At 33.2% G+C, this 26,988-nt stretch overlaps 1 protein-coding gene across 12 annotated transcripts in view; it reads left to right on the top strand.

Annotated features, from left to right (window-relative positions):
- The window catches only part of OSBPL8 (oxysterol binding protein like 8), a 150,220-nt gene that overhangs the window by 89,766 nt on the left and 33,466 nt on the right, over positions 1-26,988 (top strand). For 11 of the 12 annotated variants that reach the window (XM_074325390.2, XM_074325393.2, XM_074325395.2 and 8 more), the window contains 4 exons: positions 15,276-15,346; positions 20,583-20,660; positions 22,621-22,722; positions 24,651-24,854. In XM_074325390.2, the coding sequence (XP_074181491.1) occupies positions 15,276-15,346; positions 20,583-20,660; positions 22,621-22,722; positions 24,651-24,854 (455 nt within the window). Of the gene's footprint in view, positions 1-8,674; positions 8,896-15,275; positions 15,347-20,582; positions 20,661-22,620; positions 22,723-24,650; positions 24,855-26,988 lie in introns of those variants that run through there. The other variant, XM_019755053.3, reaches the window with a different exon arrangement.

Below are 26,988 nucleotides of genomic sequence, written 5' to 3'. Positions count from 1 at the left end.
GTGCATATAACTGACAAAGAATTAATATCCAGGAAAAGTGAAGTACTCCTATGAATCAACCAAAAAGACCAAAACCCCCTAGAAAGCTGTCCAAAAATCATGAATAGCTGTTTACAAAAGAAGTAACACATATGGCCAGTAAGTGTGAAAAGATGTTTAACATCATTAGGAAACTGACCAAGGTAAATTAATACTATAATGAATTGCCATTTCACATCCACCAGATTGAAATAATTTTAGAGACTGAGCATTACAGGTGTCAGTGAGGAAGTGAAACAACAGAAGCTCTTGTATGCTGCGGGTGGAAGCTTACGTCGGTAGAACCATTTTGGAAAACAGTTTGGCATAGCATAGTAAAGCTGAAGATGAGCACACCCTAATCCTTAGCTTTTATACTCCTTAGTATGTCCTAGACTTGGTGAAACTCTCACAGGATGTGTACCAGCAGAACTTTTCCCAGGAAAAAATCTCGGAAAACCCAAATGTCCATCATCGGTGGAATGAATATTAAAATATATGCATACAGTAAGCAGAATAGCATACAATGAAGTGATTGACTTAAAGCTACAGACATCAATATGGAAGAATATGCAAAACAAATTAAAATCTGTGCAGTATGATGACATTTATATAAAGTTTAAAAACAAGTAAAATGAGTGAATGCATTGTGTAGGGACATATACATGATAAAACAATGGAATGAGTAAAACAGAATTTGGGATAATGATTAACTCTGGTTAGAAAGGAGGTGCCATCAGGCACCTATGGGAGCCTTCAAAAGTACTTGCAATCTTTTGGGTTTTTTTAAGGTGGTGGTCATTAGCTAGATTTTCATTTTTAGCAATAATATACATGTTATATGAGTATATACCCTTGTGTATAGATATATAGAATAAATGTATCATTTTTTAAAAAGTATAGTCTGTGGACTGATGCTGGTACCTGTGGTTCTTTCTTAGTTCTGTAATTAAATAAAAACAAGTACACTATTATGAGTTTGTCATTAGGTGAAATTCCTTCAATGTAAAGGACTGACTTTTTTATTATGAGATTATAGTCTTCCTGCTATATGATATTTAGTGTTCCGTTGTGAATTGATGGAGGTTGTGCATTATAGGTTTCTTAAAAATGTCTCTATAAGATGAAAACCATAATAGCAGTGTCACAATTTGGGGAGGATATTTTACTGGTCCACGGAAGTCAAATCTAGGAACCATAGGTTTATGTCACTTACCTATGTGACGAGATTGTGGATATAGGATAAAGACGGAAATTTTTGTATGTTGGATGTGAAGTAATGGGACCTGAAGTTAGATATGTGGTTACACCTGTGGAACCAAAATACCTTCTTCAGGACCTTGTTAGGCTCATCATTAGAAAGTTTTTGGAGTGTGGCAGCCTGTAATTTAATTTATGTCCAACTCCAAAGCTCCTTATGTCGGATAAAGTCTCTGGTGGATAAGTGAAAATATGGGAGCATTGACACCAATATTTGGATATCAGCTAGGAGAGGGAGTGGGGAGATCAGTATCCATGCTTCTTCATCCTGGAACAAGCAATATTGTCTTATAACTTGGCTCCCATGCTTGTGGAGAACGGCTGGAAAGCGACTTACTTTTGGAACACTAAGAGATTCATATGGGTAAGGTGGGGAATGGGATTTCCTTTATCTGTTATGTTTTCAGCACTTAGTTATATAGAAGGAAAGAGTAATAGCTTTTTTCCTAACATGGTATTTGCACAGATTTCTAATGGAAGAATCATTGAAACAGATTTTTTTTGTTGTAAGTTTTGAGTTGAGTCCTTCTTTGTAAAGGATGTTCTTCTGTGTAAAGGATGATTTAGTTGAGTGGCCTATGTCCTATGGTCTCTTCTTTCTCCTTTACCTCAGGATGTCCCTCATATTCTCCCTTCCTACCACAGACTCTACTGTTGCCTGCGACCATCTCTTTTTATCCCTGGTCTTGGAGTCTTACCTGACACAGAACTGCTTGATGCTGGCATCTGTGTTGACAGGCTTAGGGAAGGAAGAGCAGGGAAAGTAAACGCTCCTGTGGCTGGATTCGGATCTTGGCTCTATTCTCATTTACTATGTGACTTGAGGTATATGTCTCTCAGAGCCTAATTATCTTACCCATAAAACCAGGATACTCCTTTTATATGTCATATTGTTGTTATTTGAGTCTGTAAAGAACATATATGAAAACACTTTTGAAAAGATAGTAATTACTGTGTAATTATGAGGTAGTAGTATTATGGTGGTTACATTCATAGGTATTATTAGTTTAGTACATTTTCAGTTAAATAGATTTTTATGAAAAGTCTTATAAACCTAAGCACTTCATTTAACATTTACTTTGTGGGGTTAGACTCTCTCTCTGCGTTTTAATTAACTTTTTATGAACATGTATTCACACACATACTGAACATAATAAGAGCAAAAACTAGGGACTATTATGTTCATAGCTATCTTGTACTTAACATAATTCTGAACACACAGTAGGTGCTCGCTAAATTTTTATTGAATGAATGATTATATAATATACATATATGAAGAACTTGTCATCCAAAGAAAAGTACTATCTTATACTGATTGCCATTAATATGAATATATAGACAAGTGCTATTCAGTCTAAAATTATCTTGAGTCATCCTTTAAATTTTATATGTGCATTTATTTGCATGTGCTTTTATATTGAGAACACATTTGGTGTTGAGAATCTACAGTTATTTTATGAGGAAATGCAGGATAATAAGATTTCTTTGGATAATTTTCAAGCCATATAATCATCAACAAGATTTTACTAATTACATCTAAGAAACTACTTTGCCACATTGGAGGATGGACATTGACATAGAGCTTTATTGTTGTGTTTTCTATTTTAAAGCAAAGGTTATTACTGCCTATCTCAATTTATATATCCTTTGAAAGGTTAATAGATTTGTTTGCTAAGCCTGAGCTGCTCCAATGTGTGAACTATATTCTTATTTGAATTGCGTGCTCTATAAAGCAATTTACTGTTGAATTTGTATAGTACCATCTTCAGATATTTAAGTTCATTTTATAGGATAGTTGTTCTCTTCATGTTTCAATGTACTTTTTAAAATTCTTGCTGGTTGATTTTGTTCTCAGTATTTTGCTCTTTTTCCAACTCTTTTTGCTGCTTTAAGGATTTTAAAATCTCCTAAAGCCTAATTTTATTATCTTGGGATTGGAGACAAAGTATGTAGGTCTTATAATACTTTCATCCCAATTTAAACCAATTATTAGTGTGCATATGGAACTTTATAGAATTTAAGTGGATTTTCCGGCTGCCAAATTAGATTATTTCAAAATATTAGCTATGTTTGCCATTCATCTGTTTTTAAAATAGAGATGGTCTGGAATTTGTCCAGAGAACTCATTAGAGTTTGAAATATTACAGTGAGATGCCTCCTTCAGTCTCAATTTTTTAGCTCTATAGAAAGAGAAATTAAGGCTGGGCATTTTCTTTGGACATATAGCAGGAACATAGAGAATCTTTTTATTATGGTCTTTTGTGCTTTTTGCCTCTGTTCAAATGTCTGCCACTTTAATATGGAAAGAGCCACTAGACCAGAGATAATATATTTAGTTGGTCTCTTCAGTGGCAAGATGGTAATAAAATTTTATAATTAGTTATTTTTAATATTAGGGAATTTCAAAAGAAATACTATTGTTTACATCATATTTTCCAATTTTGACCATGATCCATATGTTTATATAAAGCCTAAAATAAATGACTTGAAAGAACTTGCCTTTTAATACCAGAGTATGATGCACTCTAATATTTCCTATCCTGGCCTAGTCTGTTTTATTTTTAGAAATGCTATTTGTGACCTACTAAATTTATTTTTCAATTTACCAGTAAGTGATGATTTGAATTTTCAAAAGTGTTTTTAAATAAGTAAGCTTATTCATAGATCAAAATCTGTTTCTAATATAAATGTCTCATATGACTTTCAAAACTATTTTAATGATCAGGGAACATTCTTTCTCTGTAATTTTTACTAGTATTCATATATAGATAATGGAATATAAAATGGAAGAAATGGTAGATTCAGATGTTAACCCAGATATGTTTTAAGAGTGTTCAGCCTTGCGTAAACTTTACAGTAGTTGAATGTAGCCAGCATAACACAGTAAATGTGATTACACCATAGGTCTTTAAGAGAGGTAAATCAGGCTTTGAATATAGTTTGACCCTTAGTCTGACATATAATTGATATGAAATCTCTTGTGACTATAAGAAATTCTGAAATTAATTTGAAATTATAAGAGATACATAAAATGTTTTAAAAATAGATCTTTAGTTCTTAGATTAATAAACCTAGATTTTGGTGTTAAATTAGTAGCTGCCTTTAAAAACTTGTTTTGTAAAAGTGTTTTTTTTCCCCGTTATTGAAGAAGAATATTTGTGTTTCCTTTGTGCAGTTAATGCCTATCAGTTTGTTATATCTTTTCCTAAGATCATTGTAATATGTTGGTTTTCTTTGAATTTGAAAAGTATAAGTTATTATTACTATTTCACATTTACAAAACACTTTATATTGATCAAAACATTATATATACACATGTATATATATCTACCATTATGGTAGAGGCAAAACTATGGAGATAGTAAAAAATCAGCGGTTTCCAGGAGTTAGAAGGAAGGGAGGAAAGAATAGGTGGAACACAGATTTTATCCTTGTAATTATATGATGTGGACACAAGGCAGGTCATAGATAACAATTCAACCAGATCTAGGCCCCAGAAATATTAGCTCCTAGTGTTGGTTCCAATGGTTCTAATTGAAGTAATGCTTTTTTTAGTTTGCCAGGTATTTTCATCAAGTATTTTGAGTTTACCAAGAATTTTTAAATCTTTCATATAAAGAATGTTAATGGAAGCTTTGTGAAGTTTGTGTAAATATGAGTACCATATTTATTTCACCACCATTCAGATGAGGTAGGAAAGATAGAGTTCTAAGGAAGAGATTTGGGTGGCAAATAAGCAGGTGAAAAGAAATGCAGATAACGCAACAATGACGTAATGTACTACTACATACCTGTTATATTAGAATGGCCAAAATCCAGAACTCTGACCTCATCACTGTGGAGCAGCAGGAACTCTCATCATTGCTGATGGGAATGCACAATGGTTCAGCCACTTGGCAAGACAGTTTGGTGGTTTCTTACCAAAGTACCCAGTATTCTTATTATACGATCCCGCAGTCACACTCCTTGATATTTACCCAAAGGAGTTGACAACTTATGTCTACACGAAAACCTGCACGAGGATGTGTATAGTATTTTGTCTTTGCTAAAACTTAGAAGCAGCCAGGATGTCCTTCAGTATCTGAATGGGTAAATAAACTGTGGTACATCCAGACAATGGAATGTTATTCAGGGCTAAAAAGAATTGAGATATCAAGCCATGAAAAGTCACAGAGGAACCTTAAATGCATATTAATAAGTGAAGGAAGCCAACCTAAGAAAAGCTTCATATTGTATGATTCCATCTACATGGCCATTATGGTAGAGGCAAAACTATGGAGACAGTAAAAAATCAGCGGTTTCCAGGAGTTAGAAGGAAGAGAGGAAAGAATAGGTGGAACACAGATTTTTAGGACAGAGAAAATACTCTGTATGATACTGTAATGATAGATACGTGTCATTATACATTTGTCTAAACCCATAGACTGTACAATGCTAAAAGTGAACCCTAAGGTTAGCTATGGATTTTGGGTGATTATGATATGATATGTCATTGTTCATGAGTTGTAACAAATGTATCACTCTGGTGAGGGAAATTGATAATGGGGGAGGCATACATGTATGGAGGCAGGGGTCATATGGAAATTCTTTGTACCTTCCTCTCCCTTTTGCTATAAACCTAAAACAGCTCTTAAAAATAGTCTTTTTAAAAAGAGAAAGAGAGAAATAGTGAACACTTCAATGTATTAGGAGTATTCTCAGCTCATCCAAACATCAGGGCATGGGAGAAAGAGAAGAAACAGTCAAGACAAGCCAAGTTCAGAAAAGAATTTGGGCAGAGCTCACCCAAACAATATGTCCTTGGGTTAAAAAGAGATGGTACAGGAGTAGGGGACTGTTTGGTGATGACAGCTGTTTTGTATTGAGTGCCCAGTTTCCAATATCCCAAGCATTCTTAATTTGCCATCACTTTTTGATAGAGTATATATTCTAGTACAGCCTTTCTCAACTGGGGTCTGTTGGCTCCCAGGAAGTAAAGCCTATAGAAAATAATTTAAGTGAATATTTTCTCCATTCTCCAAAGGATATGGTACATGGTTAGCGCCATTATGGATGCATGGGAGAAAAAGTTAATTCATTTTGAAGAGTGGATGTTTTAGTTCATTAGGCCTAATTCCATTGTAGAACCACACAGGTGAGAAGGGCTACTCTAGCAAATTCTTTAAAAATGTGCATGGCAAGTAAATTTTTGAGATCCTGCATGTCTAAAAATATCTTTGTTTTACATTAATATATAATTGATAGTTTGGTTGGGTATTGAATCCTAAATTGGAAGTCATTTTACTTCTAATTTTGAAGACATTACTTATATTAATATTTTTGTCCTGATTCCACTATTATTGTTGATATCAGTAACTTATCTGATTCCTGATCTAGAAGAACTTGGTACTGTGAATTATATGCAAAATTATTGTTTGGAATAAATAGGGTTGGTTCTCAATATTTACCACTGCTGGTTTGTGATTTGACTTATTTGGATCTGCAAGCCAGTGACTATTTGTTTATCTCATGCTTTCCAGTGTCAAATTTATGTTGTTGATGTAACCTCCCCTGGACACATACTTGTGGAATACATACCCATACTTGTTTATGATTTTTTTTAAAAAACACCCCTTTTTGTAATTTTAGTCAAGTTTTAGGAGGGAACACAGTAGGTCATTGTCTTCATTCTGCTATATTAACCTGAACCTTTCTAGATATTACTTATTATCCAATTTGATCCTTATAATAACCCTATAATAGAGGTAATATTATTAGCATTTTATACAGGAGGAAACCCAGACCCAGAGAAATTAAGTTAATTGTTCAAATGCATCCAGCTAGGCTAGAAGTAGGATTTGAACCCAGGCAGTTTGAGTTTCAAATCCTGCTTAACCATTGTACTATTATGCCTTTTGTGGTATTGTGTCTTTTATGCCTTAAGAGGCAAACACCATTGCATGAATTAATTATAATTATTTCTCTGTTATCTATAATTAATGCTAATTTATATTTCATGACATGGAGATAAGCAAAAAAAAAAAAAAAACCTGTTGTGGCTGTGGGTATCAACCATAAACTTATTTTTATCACTAATTGATTTTGAAATGCCCTTGCCCAAGAAAGAATGTTCTTTATAGGAAATAGAGTTTGTTTATTTTTAAGTGTCCTGTCTAGTAAAAAGAAAGCCTTAGACTATATGTAATGCTTATTTATATGAGTGGAGAACCAGCCTTGAAGTGTATGCACAATGAGACAGGAAACTGAGATCTTGTAGTAAGGTACCTATGAAAATGAACCACTAAGTCAGTTGTAACTGAATTAGTTGTTGTCCAGCTAAATGGATGTACTTCCAGGTTGAAAGCAAGAACTGTGATGGCAAAAATCAATCTAGAATATGAAAAGAAAATAATTGACTAGAGCTTTTTTCACTTCAATTAAAGTGGCATAAGGTAAAAAAAAGTTTTAGATAACCTAGAAATATTTTTTTGGAATTTTAAAATTACGTATAAAGAGATGACGTAGTTATCATTTTGCCTATAAGTACTTTCTTGTTAGATTTAAATAATGTGGGATTTACACCAGTCACCTAGTTTCAATCTAGTAAAGAAGGAGACTTCCATTTGTTACTGTGATGATAAAAGTGCATTTTTTAAAATAGGAGTTTTAAATGCAAAATACTCATTGGTAGATTATATATTTTGAAAATTTTAGTGTAATGAAGAACGGTAGCAGCTCGTATCGGTTTTAAGGGAATGTGTATTGGAGCATACAGCCTTATTACGGTGTCTTTTTTATCTTCTCTGTTGATTGGTTTGAATTAACCTTGTATTAATGACTCACATATCCTTGCTAGAGGTAAAACTTAAATGTTTGCTTTCTGCTTTAGCTGTTGGAATCCATTAAAATTGTACTTGAAAGAGTATCTTTCCTTATGAATTTTAATCATGGCTGAGGCAAGCAGTGGGTTAGATATAAATCTAGAGGCTTCAGGAAAGATAAACAGTGTTATGTTTATATCCATTTTTGAAGTAAGCGAAAACTGGAAAGGAAAGAATTGGAAGAGGTGGGTAGTAGGGCGGATACTACAAAAACATAATGGATATGAGAGAAGGGTTGCATTTGTGAGTAAAGAAGAGAAACTGATTTTATTACTTCATCCTGACTATTGATCTTGCTTTGTTTTCCTGAAGCAGCAGTTCAGTGCAGGGCATTATTGGAAAGTAAAACATTAGTAGAATAGCCTTTCTTGTTTATCAGTTCATTTAAAAGAAGTCAGCAGCATGGCTTAATGCCTTTTCTGTCAGTCTCTCTCTCTATCTGTTTATTGCTGATTTGACAGTCTCTGGTCCTTCTCCTTTGCTGTTAAATGTGTGTGTCCTTTGTTTGTGCTGGTGGGTTTTGCTACATTTGGATGTGAGAGAAAAGCCTGTCATTGCCGTACTGGCTTAATTAGCTTCTGGGTGAGCATATACATTAAATAGACCTTCTAAGCCATGAAAGAAGAGAACTCACAACAACGTAGATTTTCTTCCTGTACTGTGGTTTCGCCTGTTTTATTTCCTCCACGAATTGATGGCCGAAAGCTTGTCCGGAATGCTTCATTTGGAGGATACAATGAACTTTCTCCGTTGCCAGGTTTGTCTGTTCAGTCTCACATTCTTTTCTTAATTTCTTGCGGTTTTCAGTATAATAAAGTAGACGTTTTAACATCTTAAAACTGCTTTGGTTTAAACAAAATAATTCTATATGGAAGGTTAGGTTTTAGTAACTGCTGCTATGTGGCTTGGCTTTTCCATATTTTCTCTTAGGGTCTCTCTCTTAAGCTCAAACTTGAGAACTAACAATTCAGTAAAGTATGGATCTTCAGTGCTTATAGCATGAATTTTTGTTTTAACTATATAAATAGTGTGACCCATTGATAAAATTAAAGCCTTTTCTGCACTGGAGATAAATGTGAAATTCTATAAATAAGAAAATTACTCTGAGGTTTTTGCAAATGAAACCCAGATATTTAATATTGATATCTGTTTGACTATTTTCTATAGAATAGTAACTATATTAAAATTGATGTTTAGTTTCTTTAATAACTCAGGTCCTGACTAAAGTGAAGTTTTCTGCCTAAGTATAATATTTGAAATGCCTTACTCCTTGTTCTTAGATGTTTATGTATGATAATTTTTTGCTTAAAAATGTTACTTTTAGGGTAATATTAAATAAAATTAGGTGTTTGACAATTGTAATTTAGATATTAAATAATTGGTCAATGAGAGATAGATATAAATTGATCTTTTGTTGTTTGAAAAAAGATTTGTAGCAAATATATGGATATATATTTTAAAATATAAAGAATCTTTTTTGTATTCTTTTCAAAATTTTAAACTGCTACACAATTATATCTACTCTAGGTTATATTTTTCTTTTATAATAAAAATAATCTTTTAATACTCATGACAAAGAAATATTGCCTGAAACTGGTGGGTGCTTTAACCATTTATATATTTCTCTAACACTTATATTTTGTTAAATTTGAATTATATTTTCTATTTTCACACTGACCTTTATTCTTGGCTTTTTGTGAATATTTATACTGATAGGTGGTATATGCATTCTTTTGTGACAGAGAAATACCTTACAGAAGGTGGAGGCGGGTGGTAGATGAGGGTAAAAGGGATCAAATATAAGGTGATGGAAGTAGAACTGACTCTGAGTGGTAAATACACAATGTGATATATAGATAATGTATTATAGAAATGTGCACTTGAAACCTATGTAATTTTGCTAACCATTGTCACCCCAGTAAATTTAGTAAAATAGTTTTAAAAAGAGAAGGAGTTACCTGGGCAATTAAATAAATTATTTTAAATTCATTGACTTCATTTTCTTTTCTAACAGTGTTTCTGAAAAGAGTTGGAAACCATAGTCCTGAACTGTTGCCTAAGTAGTGTAAGCTTCAAACAGCATTCGTAATCCATATTTAATCGTCTTGGTGTAGCATGGGTACTGTTATGCTTCTTCTTATGTTCTCAAAATGGTATAAATTTTAGTATTTGTCTCTTTTCAGAAGTGGCTTTGAAAAAGACAATATCCTGAAAATGATTTTTAATATTGTTAAATACTCCATTTGCTTTTACAGTGTGACTTGCATTTCTGTATTTGTCTCTTGTCTCCTTGTTCTTTTTTTAAGCCAGCAAGCTCGGTAGCACGTGCTTGCTGACCTTCATGCCTTGAATCTACTGAACAAAAAGAATAATCATGTGACCCTAATAAAAAATAGGAAACTTCTCTTTTCAAAAGTTTGGTATTTACTGAATTAGGTTATTGAAGGCAGAATTGTCCATTTATCCTACCAAAGAATATATTGAAGATAATCCTGGGTCAATGTATCTGAATGGAAAAGTAAATGGTTGGCTTTGTTTTCTAACTCTTGAAGTAGAGAAAATCATATTCATAGGGATGCTTCCATATTCCACTTAATACAGCCAGCAGTTGTATTACAACCAGCCATGATAAAAAGGTCTTTAAAATATGTTTTATTTTATCAGATAAGAAATAGAATGGAATTAGGTACTTCAAAGAAGTGGCTTTTTGTAGTTTTTTTTGTTGTTGTTGTTTTTTTAAGTTAAAAGTAAAAAAATAAATTTCTTCTTGGTCATTTCATTGTACTGAAAAAAAATTTTACATGCATTTGTTTTTATCTCACATTAAGAAAGGAGAGGCTCTACATTAGTGATATATAAAGATAACTTTGTCTTTGAGCACAAAACTTTTTCCATTTGTTGTCCTTAGGAAAATCTTTTTTTTTGTCACTTCTATCTTAAGTATATTGGTATGACCTTTTTATTTATAAGACACTATATAATATGAAAATGGTACCCCTGCCCATGTTCTCATAGTGGCACCATAGTACAATTTTAAAAATATTTTTTTTCAGTTTTTATCTACTTACCTGTATCTGTGATGGGGATCTTATGGAATGCTGACAGTCCTCTCTTTCTTGATTTCAGTGGTGGTTATGCAAATATTAACTGTATACATTAAATTGTACATATATAATTATGCATTTTCTGAAGGTATACTATATTTCACATTTAAAAAATCATTACAAGTAAAAGTGGAGTCCATTTTTATTTCTATTAAGTTTTAGATCAATTTATTAAATTTTTGTGTTTGAGAGGATAAGGATTAGATCCCTCTTTTCAGGAACTCACAAGTCAAGTATGGAACATTTACGTGAAAACAAATAATTGAAGTAATTGTGATAACTACAGTTGTGCAAATAGATGTGAAGTGCTGCATGTGTCAGAGAAAAGGACAGCTAACTATGCCTACACAAAGCAAGACCTCCCAGAAGATATGGCCTTTCGTTTTTTAGAGGCTCCCTGGCATTCTAGAAACAGCATGAATTTTAAAGTTAGACCTATTTGAATCAGCTCTGATATGGTCACTTATTGACATTAGTCAAGTTATTTAATTTCTGTGAGCCTGAGGTTTTTCAATAATATAAAATTTAGTTAATATTTGGGTTTTTTTGTGGCATTGTTTTAAAAATTAGAAAATAAGAAAAGTATATACCATAGTATCTTATAATCATAAGTGTTCCTACAAATGGATGTTGGTTGCTTTATTGTTCTTTTCATTAATGTTATGTTAATTATCATCATTGTTCATGAATGAATCAGAATTAGCCGAGTGCAGAATTGATTAAAGGGATATAGACTAAGTGAGGAAGAATGTCAAAACAGGACAGGTCTATTAAACTGGAAGAATAGAGAAGGATATCTGAGTTTTTATTTCTTTTTTATTGAGGCATAACTTACATATAGTTAAGTGCCCCATTTTTCGAATTTTTAGTTCGAATTTTTAGACATGTGTAACTACTTCCCAGATTCCCAGAACATTCTCTCATGCCCCTCCCAGTCAGTTCCTCTTTCAACAAAGGTAAACCACTGCTGCAGCCTCTAACACCGTAAATTAGGTTTGCCAGTTCCTGAATTTTATATGAATGGAATTATTCAGTATGTACCTTTTTTGTTGGAGAGAGGTGGGTTCTTTCACTCAGTGCTATGTCTTTTGTGTAGTAGTTGGTTCTGTTCCATTTCTGTGTAACATTCCATTGTGTAAATATGCTACAATATATTAATTTAGTCTACCATTAATAACCATTTAAATTGGCTCCAGATTTGGGCTATTATGAATAAAGCTGCTGTGAACATTTTTGTACCTGTCTTTTGATGAACATATACACTCATTTCTGTTGGGTATATCTACAATCAGAATTGCTGAGTGTTAGAGTATGCACACATTCAGCTTTAGTAAATACTATCAAATACCAGGGTGCCAAAAAAATATATACAAGTGTATACTTTGCTCAGTGTTGCTCAAGCAGTAGTTCGCCGTAATCAGAAATGTCTGGACACTGATGGTAACCACTCTGAGCACCTCTTGTAACTGCAGACATCAAGCGTGACTTGTATTCATCGTCTGTGATCGGTATATATTATTATAATTTTAATACAGTTTTTTCCTTTCTTAAAATGTGCATACATGTTTTTAGCACCCTCTGTAGTTGTACAAAGTGGTTGTGCCCTTTATACTCCCACCAGTAGTGAATAGTTTCAGTTAATCCACATTCTCACCTGTAATAGGATGGTGTTAACCCTTTTAATTTATCCATTTTGATGGAGATGTCGGTTTCCATCTCATTGTGGCAATGTGGAGGATAGTAGGAAAATAATTGACTACCTAAAATCATTAACAAGGAAACTTGGTGAAAAGTCATGATCTGAAACTATTCTGCACTATTGATAATGTCAATAATGTGTTGTAGGATTCGGGATTATGTCTACAAATACCACTTTTTAAATAAAGGAGTCATTTTAAAGTAATTTTGAATTCCCACACATGGTGGAAAATAAATAAAAGCCTAAGAAGTATTTTGGTGGAGTCATTTTGTCTTCTAATAAATATATTTTTGTGACTGACTTTTTAAAATAAAGATTATTTTGCACATTTTTAGGAAACCAGCTTTATCCAATCTAAAGAGAGGCCCTATTATGACATTTCTTGCTTTTCTTACCTTGGAATTACCTTTGAAAACTTAGTGTACAGTATGGCAATATTTTCTTTTTAAGGCTTTTGAACATTTTTATATGTTCTTTATAGTTTATGCTATAATCTACTTATTTTCCTTTAGTTGAAACTCAAAATATTTGACCAAACTTAGAAAGCATTTTGCTTCTTCGCTCTATAATTTTAAGTAACGTGGTTGTCATCATGGCCAACCTTTAAAATAATGATTTGATTTGCAAGTTGAAAGTATGGAGAATCTTTTATAATGCTATTCGTGTACTGGGTTTGACAGGTACCATACAACCTAGGATTATGGGGGTCATTTTACAGCATTTGAAACTTTCTGCAAGGCATAGTTTCATGTTAAAGTCTATTCATATTTAGAACTTCTACTTTTGTTTTAACTTACTGTTCAGTTTTTAAAATAATATATGAATGTAGATACAGTGAAATGGTGGTTTTCTTAATCTAATAAATGGTTTGATTGGTCTAGATTCAGCTGAAACTCACTAGAGAAACTGAGGTCTGTTTTTGTTAGCATAAAAGAAGACATCGTGGTTTTCTTTTTCATGTATAATATATACTTTTAGAAAATCTTTGTTCTCTTGTACATACATTTAGAAGATCTTTGAAGTAATTTATATTAGTTTATTAGTATTGAGAATGACTTATTACAATATATTTTTTACTCTGAATAAGTATTTTAGAATTTTTAAACTGAGTTATGTAACTTTAGTTTGCTTTATACTAAAGTTTCAAGTTCTGGTAAGTTTTCATTTTCATTTCATTCCATGTTGAATTTATGCAACAGTTCTTTCCCCTAATACTGGTATTGAGTGATCTTTCTTTTTTTCCAGAGACGGGGCAAAAAGATTCTGTCTTTATATCACAGAAAAAAAAAAAAATCTCTGGATTAGGAAAATGGAATGAATTTGTTTTTAACTAATATAAACCAAAGACAGAGTAAACGGTATCATTGATGTGCTATAAATTATTTTTAAGTGCTTCAGGCACTGGTGCTACTCATGATTTTTTAAGTGATGTTTTATGAATAATTGTATATTTTTTTATTGTAGGCTTTTATTGGACTCAGAACAAATAATTTTAGGGATGAGTTAATAATGCTTGCCCTCAAAAGTAGTAAGAACTTCATTAAAATGAGTACTGTTTCTTTTATGCCTGCCACATAAATCTCAGTATTAACATTTCTCTAATTATACCCTTTATAACATTAATTTGTTCATTGCTTTTTATGTATTGTATATTAATATGTTACCAATTGCAGGGATGTGTGCATGTTTAGCCTCATGCACTCATGTATTGTAGATTTATCCTTTTAGAATTTACATAGCAGTAGTCAGTGATAATGATAATATTAAGAGTTAACATTAATTGAATGTATGCTATGGCACACAATACTATGCTAAGTGCTTTCTATGCATTTTCATTTAATGCTCACGATAAGCAAGCAAGCACATTATTAGATTTATTTTTTAAGTCCCTCAATCTAGATTTATTTCCCTAATCTTCCCCTATCACCAATTCTGCAATTGTTTTACAGTTTTGCAAGAGGTATTGGTTCTATCAGTTCAGATTCTTTGTTAGAAAACAGCTCACTAGAATAAAAGCTCCATGAGGCCTGAATTCATGCAAAGTGCTCTAGGAGCACAGTAAAGAGGTATTTAACTGGACGTTGATGGATTCAAGGAAAGACTGTTGCCTCTGAAAGCCTTAATTTATTCTAAAGAATTACTGTACTAGAGAGGATCCCTTAGAAGGATTTAACCTTACAATAGTTTAAAACTGTATGTTCAGTCTCGACTTCTTGTACTGATGTACATCAGATATAATGTGTATTTGAAATTGAATGATTTACATGCTTTTGCTTTTTAATGCCTACATATGCTCAAAAGTAGAAATACTGACATAATACAATATTTTTAAAGGTTTTGAAAGAGGAAAGGAAGATATTTCTCAAAATAAAGATGAATCTTCACTTTCTATGTCAAAGAGCAAGGTAAGCATATTGTTGTCCCCAAATATATGATTATCACCTTTTTCTAGTATTGAAGATGAGGGAACTAACACCAAAATCCAATCAGATTTTCATGAGATGTTTTTATGTTAGTACATAAACCATGTGGTGTGTATGAAAAAAGGGAAGTTCCACTGGGGCTGATTTAGTGCTGTTGTTTGCTTGGAAATACAGCCTATTGGTAACCACTGTCCTCTAGAGTTACATTGTTTCTGGTATGGCTGCTACAGAGCACTTCTCACACTGAAGTTTGAGAGTTCCATTTAGAGAAATTCTCGGTTTGTGGTTTTAGAAAACAAAAAATTTTAAGTGTTTTCAGTTTATTTGAATTACAACCAAAATATGTACATTTTACCAGTTAAAGGCCAAAGACCTCTTACAGCAATAGCCCACAATTCAAAGACATTTTCTTGGAATAAAATATAGTTCCCTTAGTGATTCTCAAACTGGGATACTTGTACATAATTTTGAGAATTTTTTCTTTTAGGGTACATATTTGAGAAACTGAGGGACACTATGTGATACATTGGTTTTCCTATGGGTTTGTAATTCACTAGATTTCCATAATTTGTGAAGGGATTTAACTTTGTTATTTCTGATCAGGCTTAGTACTATAGCAGGAGAAACTTTTATGTTTGTGAAATTAAACTTTAATGACTTGAAGTAAGAAAACCTATTAAGTTAGTAAATTCTCTGCTATTTTCAGCAGTGGGTTTTGCATTTAAAACTACATTTTTGTTCCTGTTCTTGGGACAGGTTGAGAGGATTCCATGATATGCTTTAGTGTTTAATTTTACAAAAATTTATTTCCACTTAACTTTTTAAGTATTGATTATATAAAGGTCCACCTTATATGTGTAAAAGTTCTTAGGATGGAAGTTTAATAGTATTTTGTATGTATATAACATATACATGATAAATGCCCTGATCATTTTATGAGATAATGTAATTAAAGAAAATGAAAAAGGAAATTATTAGCTTGGGTTTGCTGTGCTAGAAATACAAAGAAATTTATAGAATTTAAAAAACTTATTTTGAAACAGTTAATACCAGAACTGGTGGATGTATGGTTAATGGTATCCCTACTCAAAAGTCTAAACACTTAAACCGCACTCCTACATATCACGGCCACCTCCCCAATTGTAGTCTTTGAATTGGGAGGATGGCCACCATGAGCCTGAAAAAAGAGTTTACATACCTTAATGAAGTAGTGTGCCTTAATGAAAACAATAAGTATAGGCTGTAGAACTGTATTTTGAATACATTAGCACCTAGTTGTACATGACTCTAAGTTTAAATTAATTATAATTAAATAGAATTAGAAATTCAGTTCCTCAGTTACACCATCCACAACTCAAGTGCTCATGTGTTTGGGGGCTACCATATTGGACAAGTCAGACATAGAACATTTCTGCCATTCAGAAAGTTCTACTGGACAGCACTGCTTTAGAGTCAAAAAAGTGTGTTTGAATCTTGAGTATCATACATTACCTGTGACTTCTTAGAAGCTAATTACAGTATTTATAGCTACTTTGTATTAAGAGCTTGCTATGTGTCATTTTAACTCTCAAAACAATACTAGAAGACAGGTATCACTGGCCCCATTTTATAAGTAAACAAAGTGAAGCTTGGAGAAATTAAATAACTTCACAGGTCAAAGTGGTAGAGCTAGAATGGTAAGTGGCTTCAGTTTTTTTATTATCTATGCAAAGGCGTTAAGATCTGCCTCCCAGAATATGATGCTACAAGTGCCTGACAGAGTACCTGGTTAATTACAGGTATATAAGAATTCATTTTCTTCCTTTGAATAAATCATTACAGTTATCATTGCAGAGTGGGATTCTTAACATGGTAATTATTTGGTATACGTAAAATTGTACTCATCCTATTATTTTCCAAGAACTGAAACTTACTGATTCTATCTTAGAGTTAATCTTGTTTTATTCTGTGAGTTTAAGAGATGCAGTCACTAGTTTATTCTTAAATATTTTAACAAATAACCCACTTTGTTGTTTTTCAGAGCAGTCCTAAAGTTTATACATTGATCATTAAATATCATTCTCATGGAATTCAGAAGATTTTATTCTGACCTAAATAACTTGGGAAACAAAATTTTGTTATTCCTTCTGGGATCAATCTGCATAATTACAGACCATCAAATAATTTTAAACTTATCCTTTATGAACTTGGTGCAAAAAGTATCAATACTGTCATTTTGGTCATAGAATTTGGGGTTAAGTGTTACTTCTTAAAATACATAATTGAGATCAGTAAACACAATGGAATATACCCTCCTTACCGCCCCCTCCATTTTTAGAAATAAATGCAGTTCCTGTTTCTCACACATCCTATACGTATGTGAATTGGAAAAATCAGTTAATCAAATCAGTCCATCTTCCTCATAGCATTTTTAAATAAACTTTTATTTGTCCATCTCAACGAAAGGAATTGCTAGCATGAGTAATGTGTCTGGTGGGCTAAAAGGAGTCCTATTAAAAGGTTAAAGGGTTGTGAGCCCAGATCTCTTGATTGCGATTCTCCAGCCATCAGTCTGCTTACTTGTAGGTTTGCTAAGTCATCTATCACTTGCTGTAAAAAATATATTTACCTGGATATTTAAAAAACCTTTCCAAATCAAAATATTCTTATAGTCGTAGTAACTTGTTATTATTCCTTATATCTTCAGTATTTCATAGTTTTCAAAGCAAGTCAGAAGTATTCTCATACGTTTATGTTCCCGTTTATCTAAAGGTCAGATTTTTGACAGCACTTGCAATCTAGAGGATAATCCCAAACCTGAAACACAATATATATACCAATACTATGTTAAACACATCACGCACACTACCTTGTTTAATCCCCAGAGCAACCCTGTCAGTTAGTAGGAGTCTCCTTATTTAATGAGACTAAGACTGGAAGAGATTGAATAGCTTCCCAGAGTTGTACAACCCACAAGGGGAAAACAGTATGTAACATGCTGAGAGCATCCTGAGGCCATTTAATGAAGAAACAAGCAGTACGTACTATGCATCAAACCCTAAGGCCATTCTTAAGACAGTAGTCAGTAAGCTTATAAACAATAGAAAATTTAGTAAAATACTTCTAACAAAACTAGTTTATGATTTTTGGTATTTGAAAGGTAACCTGTTGATTCAGAAAACTTAGGGAGTAATGTATTAAAAAAGACTGTAGAACTTGGTCACTGCATCATCATTTTTTTCAGAGTTAGCTACACAATATGGCAGGGATTTCTTAAAGTATGTGTGCTCTAGTTAAGCTCATGTGACATCCTTCTGGCCTGCTGGTCCCTTACGTACTGGAATCTTTTAGGAATCACCAAGCCAGATCTTGTCATGTCAGAGAAACAGATTTCCTATTGTTCATGACGATAAGTTTTAAATTTGAGTCTTACTACATAGGAATAGTTTTAAAAGGTGAGAAATCAGTATAGTGAGAACTCAATAAGAACATGAGACTGGGAATTAGTTAGACCTGAGTACAAATACCATCTTGTCTTCTTACTAGTTTGCAGACTTCGGGAAATTATTTAATCAGTTGGTCTTCCTTTTCTCATGAGCAAAAGTGAGGTTCTACTACTGTCTCATCTGGTTGCTTTGAGGATTAAATGAAGTGGTATACAATAGTGTTTAGCATAGCACTTGGTAAGGAACACACAGACAATAATTTTCATTAGCCTTTAAGCTAATACTAGAAACTGTCATGTTCTTCTGACAGTGGTTGTGCCCTCTTTGGGTTCGCAGGGCAAGGAGAAGAAGAGAGACCTTTTTGGCCTGAGAAATTTTGTGAAATTGTTTGGGTGTCACAATCTATACCCTTGTCACAGGAGTAAGCAATGTGATGTTTCCAGTCTGCTTCTTAAACGAATAATTTAACAGAAATTGAATTAGGTTAATCCCCACGTTCTGCATGGAGCATAGTTTGAAGTTTCCTTCTACTTCAGCCACTTATTACCATCACCGTAATAACCCATATTTTGTATCAACTAACAGAAGCATTATTAGAAGAGATAAATGAGTTGCAAATTCTAGTTTCATTTTCATTTTATTAGTTCATTGGATATATTTTGAGCCCTTTTCCCCAGGGTATCACTGGTAAATAACATAGTCACTGCCCTTGTGGATCTTAAAATTGAGTGATGGAGTGTATATCCAGAGTTTTTTATCCTTGATCACATGTAGTAATAATATGCACATCTGGCCATTTACCATTTGAAAGCCACCATATGGATCAAGCCCCATATACTTTCTTGGCACTAGGAGTAATGCTAAGAACTTTATCTTCTGTGTCGAACAGTAGGTAACAATGAAAATCGCAGAACACTGAAAGAGTATGTTTAATTCTATTGTTTCAGGATTTGTAGAAGCAGCTTTTAGTTTTATTCTCTTCTAATCTGATGAAAGAATGTAGTCTCCTTAATAGAATACTAGATGAAGAGATGCAAGTTCTGATCCCTGCTATGTTATTGATTGTCAGTTTAGAAAATCGACCTCCCTAAGCCTCTCTGGCATGATTTGTAAAATGGAGATAAAACCACTTGTTATGCCTGTTTTTCAAGGTTCTTATGTAGATCAAATGAAAATGTGAAGTATAAATAACGTCTGGAAACAAGTTTAAGACATTAATAATAATTTAAGGGCACTGACTGGATAAGTAAGAAGTAGATGCTAGGAATTTTGGTTTTCAAACAGTGTGCAAATTAGAGTGTTTTAATACTAGTTTCTGAAGATGTTTGTATTTTTTTCCATTGGAGGAGGAGTAGCAACAGGGCGATCAGTGTGCGCAGCAACTTGCTAGAATGCACATTGTTTGGTTTTTTATTTAGAATATGTCATCTGCTTAAAAATTCTATTGCTTTAGATACTTTTGTCCTAAGAATAAATAATTGCGTATGTTTCTTAGAAATTCTCTGGGAAATTGAATGCAAAAATTTACAAATAATCTTATTTAACCTCACATTGTAGATTAATTTATTGATTAGTGTTTATTTTTATGGTTTTGTGGGTTCAACATGGATTATAGTTTTTAAACCCAAATACTATACTACATAGAAAATCGTTATTTGAAAATCGACATTTGCCTAAATCACAGCAATAAATGGGAAGCATAGTTTGAACATTAATTTTTATATGCCAGATGTGTAGAATAAGTGAAGGTTTTAATTATTGTTTCTTTTTTATTCATTCCTATGTGATTTCAGTCTGAATCTAAACTTTATAATGGCTCGGAGAAGGATAGTTCAACTTCAAGCAAGCTCACAAAAAAAGAATCTCTCAAGGTTAGTTCCATAGTCATTTCATAACTAATATTATGCTTCACATGTGCTTTTGAAGGTAAGCTAATTAGATAAAGAAATAAATATGTCTTCTTAAAAGAAGGAAAAAAAAAATATCCAGACAGGCACACATAAAAATGTTAATATTTGAATGGCGTTCTGGAGTTATCTGAAACGGCTACTTAATAGCTATCCCACAGCTGTTTCAGGTCTCATTGGTGACTCCTGGCTGAGGACCAGGTATATCTCTGCAGAGTTGTACCCCAGTCAGGGACATCACTGCGTTGTAGAACACCTGATGGGAAGCGCTGGTGCCCTTGGAAATTCGAGTTGACTAACTGCTAGGTCATAGGCTGAATTTGGCCCCTGGGTAGATATGCAGTAAGTCCGCACTTAACATTGTCAATACGTATAAGAAAACCAGTTTTACCATAGGTTAATTGATATAAACCAGAATGAAACAACCTTATTCGAGGACCCACTGTATTTTGTTTGACCTACACAATGTTTGTAAAATTTGAGCCAACTATTAATTACAAGTGCAGATTTCCAAATTCTCTTAAGAAACATGCAATATTGGGCCTGCCTTCCAGATTGGCCACAGATCGTGGAGCCTAAGCAACACGTGCCTTCCAGTGGATTCTGATCCCTGAGTAATCTACCTTACCTCTTTTTCCCCCATATTTGATCTTGTATGCATTTGTAATATCATATTAAATCTACTGTTAATTCAGATATACATGATAATACAGACAAAAGTCTAAAGTTTGTTGGCTGTAGAATTATTAAAATTTTGTTATTTGTATGTAGTCTCTTTACCATTAAGTGGAACTAGGAAGATTTTGTGTTATAGTTTAAAAAATATATTGCCAATAAGTTGTTACCATTCTCTCTTATCCACATAATAACAACCAAGCAGTAATAAGACTGCATTAATTGACTGCTGTTTTCCCAGATTATCTCAGAAGTGACTTATGAAGGTAAAACTTTGATATTTTGAATGAATTAATTTCATTGTCGTGGTTTCTTAATTATTTATATTTTTCATATTAGTATTAGGAAAGAACAAAATCATCAGTTGCAAGCAATTGCAGCATGTTTGTAATATGAAAAAACAGCAACAGAGATTTCCATCAGTCAAGCAATATATTAAGAAAAATTAGAGAAACAGTAGAGCATGGTGTTAAGAGCATGTCTTTTTGAGCCAGTCTACCTCTGTTTGAATCCTGCCTCCGTGTCTGATTAGCTGTGTAGTTCTGGGAAAGTTACTCTCTGTGTCTCATTTTTCTCAAGTGTAAAATAAGGATACTAATAGCCCTACTTCCTAAGTTTATTGTGAGGATTAAATGAGGTAATACATGTGAAGTGCTTAGAACTACGACTGGTACACAGAATGTACCCAGTAAATGTTAGTTGTTATTATTCATACTAGGAGTTCTGTGGAGCAGTTAAAAGAATGAGATAGACATGGAAACACTCCAAAAAATATTGAATGGGAGAACATTTTTATGTGTTTGAAAAATCAAAACAAACACAAAAGCTATATATTTCTATAGATTTTATACATAGAAAAAGCCTGTGGTTTTCTGAAAGGTTAACAATCCTGGGGATTGAAATAGGATAGGGTATAAATGAAGATGGCTTTTAGCTTTATTGAAATTTTTCCCATGAGATTGTATTCATGTATTATTCTGTAATTTAAAAAAGGTAAAATTATTTAAAAAGATACAGAGAACTGGACTAGTGATCAGAAAAAATATTATAGATTCTAACCTTCTCTAAAAATTTCTACCAGCTCTAAAAACAAAACAAAATTTTAAAAAATAGTTATTTTATCTTAAGATGCTAGAATTCTAAAAAGAGATTTAAAATTTTATGCTTTACATTCTGTAATTCTAAAACATTTGAAAAGAAATTGCCCCACTACTGATAAATTTTTAATTTTTCTATTTCTGTAAAATAGGTACAAAAGAAAAATTACCGAGAAGAAAAGAAAAGAGCCACAAAGGAGTTACTCAGTACAATCACAGATCCTGCTGTTATTGTTATGGCTGATTGGTTGAAGGTCAGTTTGTAATGAATTTTGAATTCGTGTTGCTGGAAATAGGAATAGGAAAACCCAGACTGCACTGAAGCTTACAAGATAAAAACAAGTACTGAGATGATTGTTTTTCGCTGACAAACGGTTAATTGTATCCCAGAGGTCTGTGTTCCAGTCTTAATGGGGAGAAGGAGACTTAATGTTGTCTCTCTTGACAACAACATCAAATATTTATAACAGTTCTTTTAAAAACGCTTTTGATTTGTGTGACATTATGTAGTTTAATCAATATGCTGTAAAGGAATATTTTCCTTGCTATTCAAATTATTTAATATTGTAGTCTTGGTATATGCATTATTGAAAAGATCGGAGACAAAGTTAATACAAGTTATCATTGGAAAAAGATTAATTTTCAGAGAAAGGTACACACTGCTGTTTCCATACCTTCTTCTTTTGGCCTCTGGTGATTTCCACTTATTTTCATTTCCTTTTCTAGCACCCTAGTCCCTCTGTCCTCTTTCTCCTTCCTATCTGAAGGACATTTGTAGTAACCTTTCAAACTAAGAATGATCTTGTGAGACTCTTTCCTCTAGGAAGCTTTTGGCATTGACCTGAAATTCACTCCAACCCTGAAAGCTTTCCACTTTGCCAAAGAGTTGGAGCAACCTCTGCCTAACATTTATGAGATCTGTCGTGGAAATTTTCTCACTAACACGGCAGTCTAGTGATGGTTTCCCTAGTAGTTCAACTAATGCTAGGTCTTTGTCTGTGTAGTGCAGAAGACACTTTCTAACTAATTTGGCTCCAGATCTCACTTGGGTTTTTCACAGCTAAACCTACTCTTGTCTTTTGACATTGGTTTTTCTCTAACTCCCCAAAAGTCCCCAACACATCCCCCGACTTGCTTTCTAAATCCTACCTTCATTCTGATAATTTGCCACCCATTTTCTACTGTCACATCTCCAAGATCCAGAATGTTACCTCAGGATAACTCTTTTCATCTCTTTTACATACACACGTACTTTTTCTTAAAGATTTTCTCTTCATGCCTGGCTCCAAGTTCCCCCTTTATAAATTTTTCTTGCTTAGAGTTACTGTAGTATGCCTATTTGAGGGATTAGGGATCCCAGTATTCCATACTTCTTGTAAGTGTATTGAGAGAACAGTAATAAAAGTGAGGATGATTCCTAGTTTTCAGTCTCTATTATATCAGCATCCTTTTCAGTATTGTGAATTCAGTGACTTTGCATATAAATACTTTTAATGGATTATAGAAATGGAATAGGAAAAGCTAGTTATAGACTTAGTTTTGACATAGCATTAAACTCTGGGATGAGGAAGAGTTTTGAGACTAGAGAGAGATTTGTGTAACTTGTGTTTTAAATTCCCCACGAAATTTATATGGTACACTTCACGTAATTACTAAGAACAAGGCAATTTAGAGAAGGTAATTTTAGGGGCTAGAAGGAGGTTCTTTCTACACTCACCAAACATTCAGGGAATGCCTGGTGTATGCTAGCGGTGTTTTCATCACTCTTGATGCAGCAGTAAAGAGGGAAAAAATATTAAAAAGTAGAATAATCTCACACACAAATAAAATTATAGCTGTGACAGATGCTAAGAGTATGAGAATCTTGGTACTAGAACGTATATTTTAATAGCCCCTGACCTGGCCCGGAAGGTTAGGAAAACCATTCTACTTATATAGTATTTTGAAACTGTTGATCCAGACTCCCACTAGAAATTAAGTGTCTCAGAAGCAGAGAGCCATGCTATTTTTATGTGTATTAGCAGTGCTTGCTATTTAGTAGCTTAAAAAAAAAATAACATGCACATTTTCTGGAAATTTTAGGTTAAAGCATCCTATTTGCCATTATTCAGTTTGTATCTTGTGGAGCAGGAGGAGAAAAACAGCTTTCTAAAAAAAAAAACAACAACTTATCTTTCTGTAGATTCGTGGTACTCTGAAGAGCTGGACCAAGTTGTGGTGTGTGTTGAAACCTGGGGTGCTACTGATCTATAAAACCCAAAAAAATGGTCAATGGGTAGGAACAGTCCTTCTGAATGCCTGTGAAATCATTGAGCGTCCATCAAAAAAGGATGGCTTTTGCTTCAAACTTTTTCATCCTTTGGAACAGTCTATTTGGGCAGTGAAGGTAAGTAAGCACTTGTTATATAGGTAAAAGGTAAAGATGACAATCTGTGAGCAGTACTGAGATAAATCCATTAATCTAATGATTGCTGTTCTCTGGCAAGACTTATAAATTTGTTTTCAAGCATGTTATTCCTCTTTCTGTCTCTTCCCACAATGAAATGCACACCAAAACTCCATGTTTACCTTTAAGATCTAATTTTAAAATTTCTCCAGAAAATGTTTTCCTAATTTATACTGTACCGTATTATCTCTTTGTGATGGGAATTCAATTTGTACCATTTTTTTAAATTTACAATTACTAATTTTGCTTTGTAGTATTGTGTCATGTTTACTGTGTTTTTTTCTTCATCAAAATTGTGAGATCCCCTAAAACAGAAGCTGCCATTTATTTTTGTGGTTTTCATGCAGTGATGTAAATATGTGGCAAGAAGACTGTAAGCAGACTCAGTCCTACTCACTCTTGAGAGGCAGCTTTCTTTGAAGGTGGCGCTCTAGTGCTTTGTAACTAAAAAGCATTACTGTGATCACCTCTGTATTAGAACAGCAGAAACTTCATCAGGAAAATAGCAATGCCTTATTTAATTAGTCATCAAGGAATTCTACAAAAAAATAGACATGCAGTATACACGCTAACTAAATAAATGAGTCTATTTAAAGTTTTTACAGTGTTTCTTGATTTTAGCTTGTAAGAAGGTTAATTATATTTGAATAAAGGGTTTAGAATTCCTCCTTTAAAGAAAACCACCTACTTGAGATTAGGGCTAACTAATAGTAACTCCCGCTTTTTTAGTATTGCTTAATTAGGCAATATATATGCACCTAGGAAAAAACCTGGACCTCTTATCTTTATTTCAGTAGTCTGGAGTCATAGCAGGAATAAACTTAGGATTACAAAGTTAGTTCCATGCTGGAATTAGATACTTCCCACAGGGGAAAGAATTTAACCCACAGAACCTTAACCCATAGAACCTGTGGTATTTATATATCATGAGATTCTCAAGTGAAAACAAATTACTTTCAAAGCCTTTTATGTATAGTATTTATTTTTTACTACTACTCTTAGGAATTGTAAGAATTATAATGAATTTTTAAATAACTGAAAATATTTTATTTAATGTCAAATTTTTTTAATTCCATATTTTGGGGGAAGAAAATTGTACAATTATATGAACATAAGAATATTCTACACAAGCAAAACCTGCTTAGGACATTGTTTAAACAGCTTCAAACATAACAAAGGCCATATATGACAAACCCTCAGCTGATCTCATAATTAACGGTGAAAAACTGAAGCCCTTTGCTCTACGTTCAGGAACACGGCAGGGCTGTCCCCTGTCACCTCTGCTTTTCAACATAGTGTTGGAAGTCCTCGCCAGAGCAATCAGGCAAGAGAAAGAAATAAAAGGCATCCAAATTGGGAATGAAGAAGTTAAATTGTCACTCTTTGCAGATGACATGATGCTATATATGGAAAACCCTAAAGACTCCACCAAAAAGCTATTAGAAACAAAAAACGAATACAGTAAAGTTGCGGGCTACAAAGTCAACGTACGAAAGTCCATTGCATTCCTATATACTAACAATGAAATCTCAGAAAAAGAAATTTTTAAAAAATTCCTTTTGCAATTGCAACAAAAAGAATAAAATACCTAGGAATAAACTTAACCAAGGATGTGAAAGATCTATGTCCTGAAAACTATAAGACATTTTTAAAAGAAATTGAAGAAGACACAAAGAAATGGAAAGATATTCCATGCTCCTGGATTGGAAGAATCAACATCGTTAAAATGACCGTATTACCCAAAGCAATATACAGATTTAATGCAATCCTCATCAAAATCCCAAAGGCATTTTTTACAGAAATAGAACAAAAAATCATCAGATTTTTTTGGAACCACAAAAGACCCCGAATAGCCAAAGCAATCTTAAGAAAAAAGAACAATACTGGAGGTATCACACTCCCCGACTTTAGCTTGTACTACAGGGCTACAATAATCAAAACAGCATGATACTGGCAAAAAAACCAATGGACTAGACCAATGGAATAGAATTGAGAACCCAGAAATAAACCCACATAAATATGGACAGATCATTTTTGACAAAGAAGCAAGAAACATACAATGGAGAAAAGACAG

Source organism: Rhinolophus sinicus, chromosome 1 (genome assembly GCF_057876585.1).
Source record: "Rhinolophus sinicus isolate RSI-liver-muscle chromosome 1, RSI-T2T, whole genome shotgun sequence".
NCBI lineage: Eukaryota > Metazoa > Chordata > Mammalia > Chiroptera > Rhinolophidae > Rhinolophus > Rhinolophus sinicus.
This window is presented reverse-complemented; position numbering and strand designations above follow the sequence as displayed.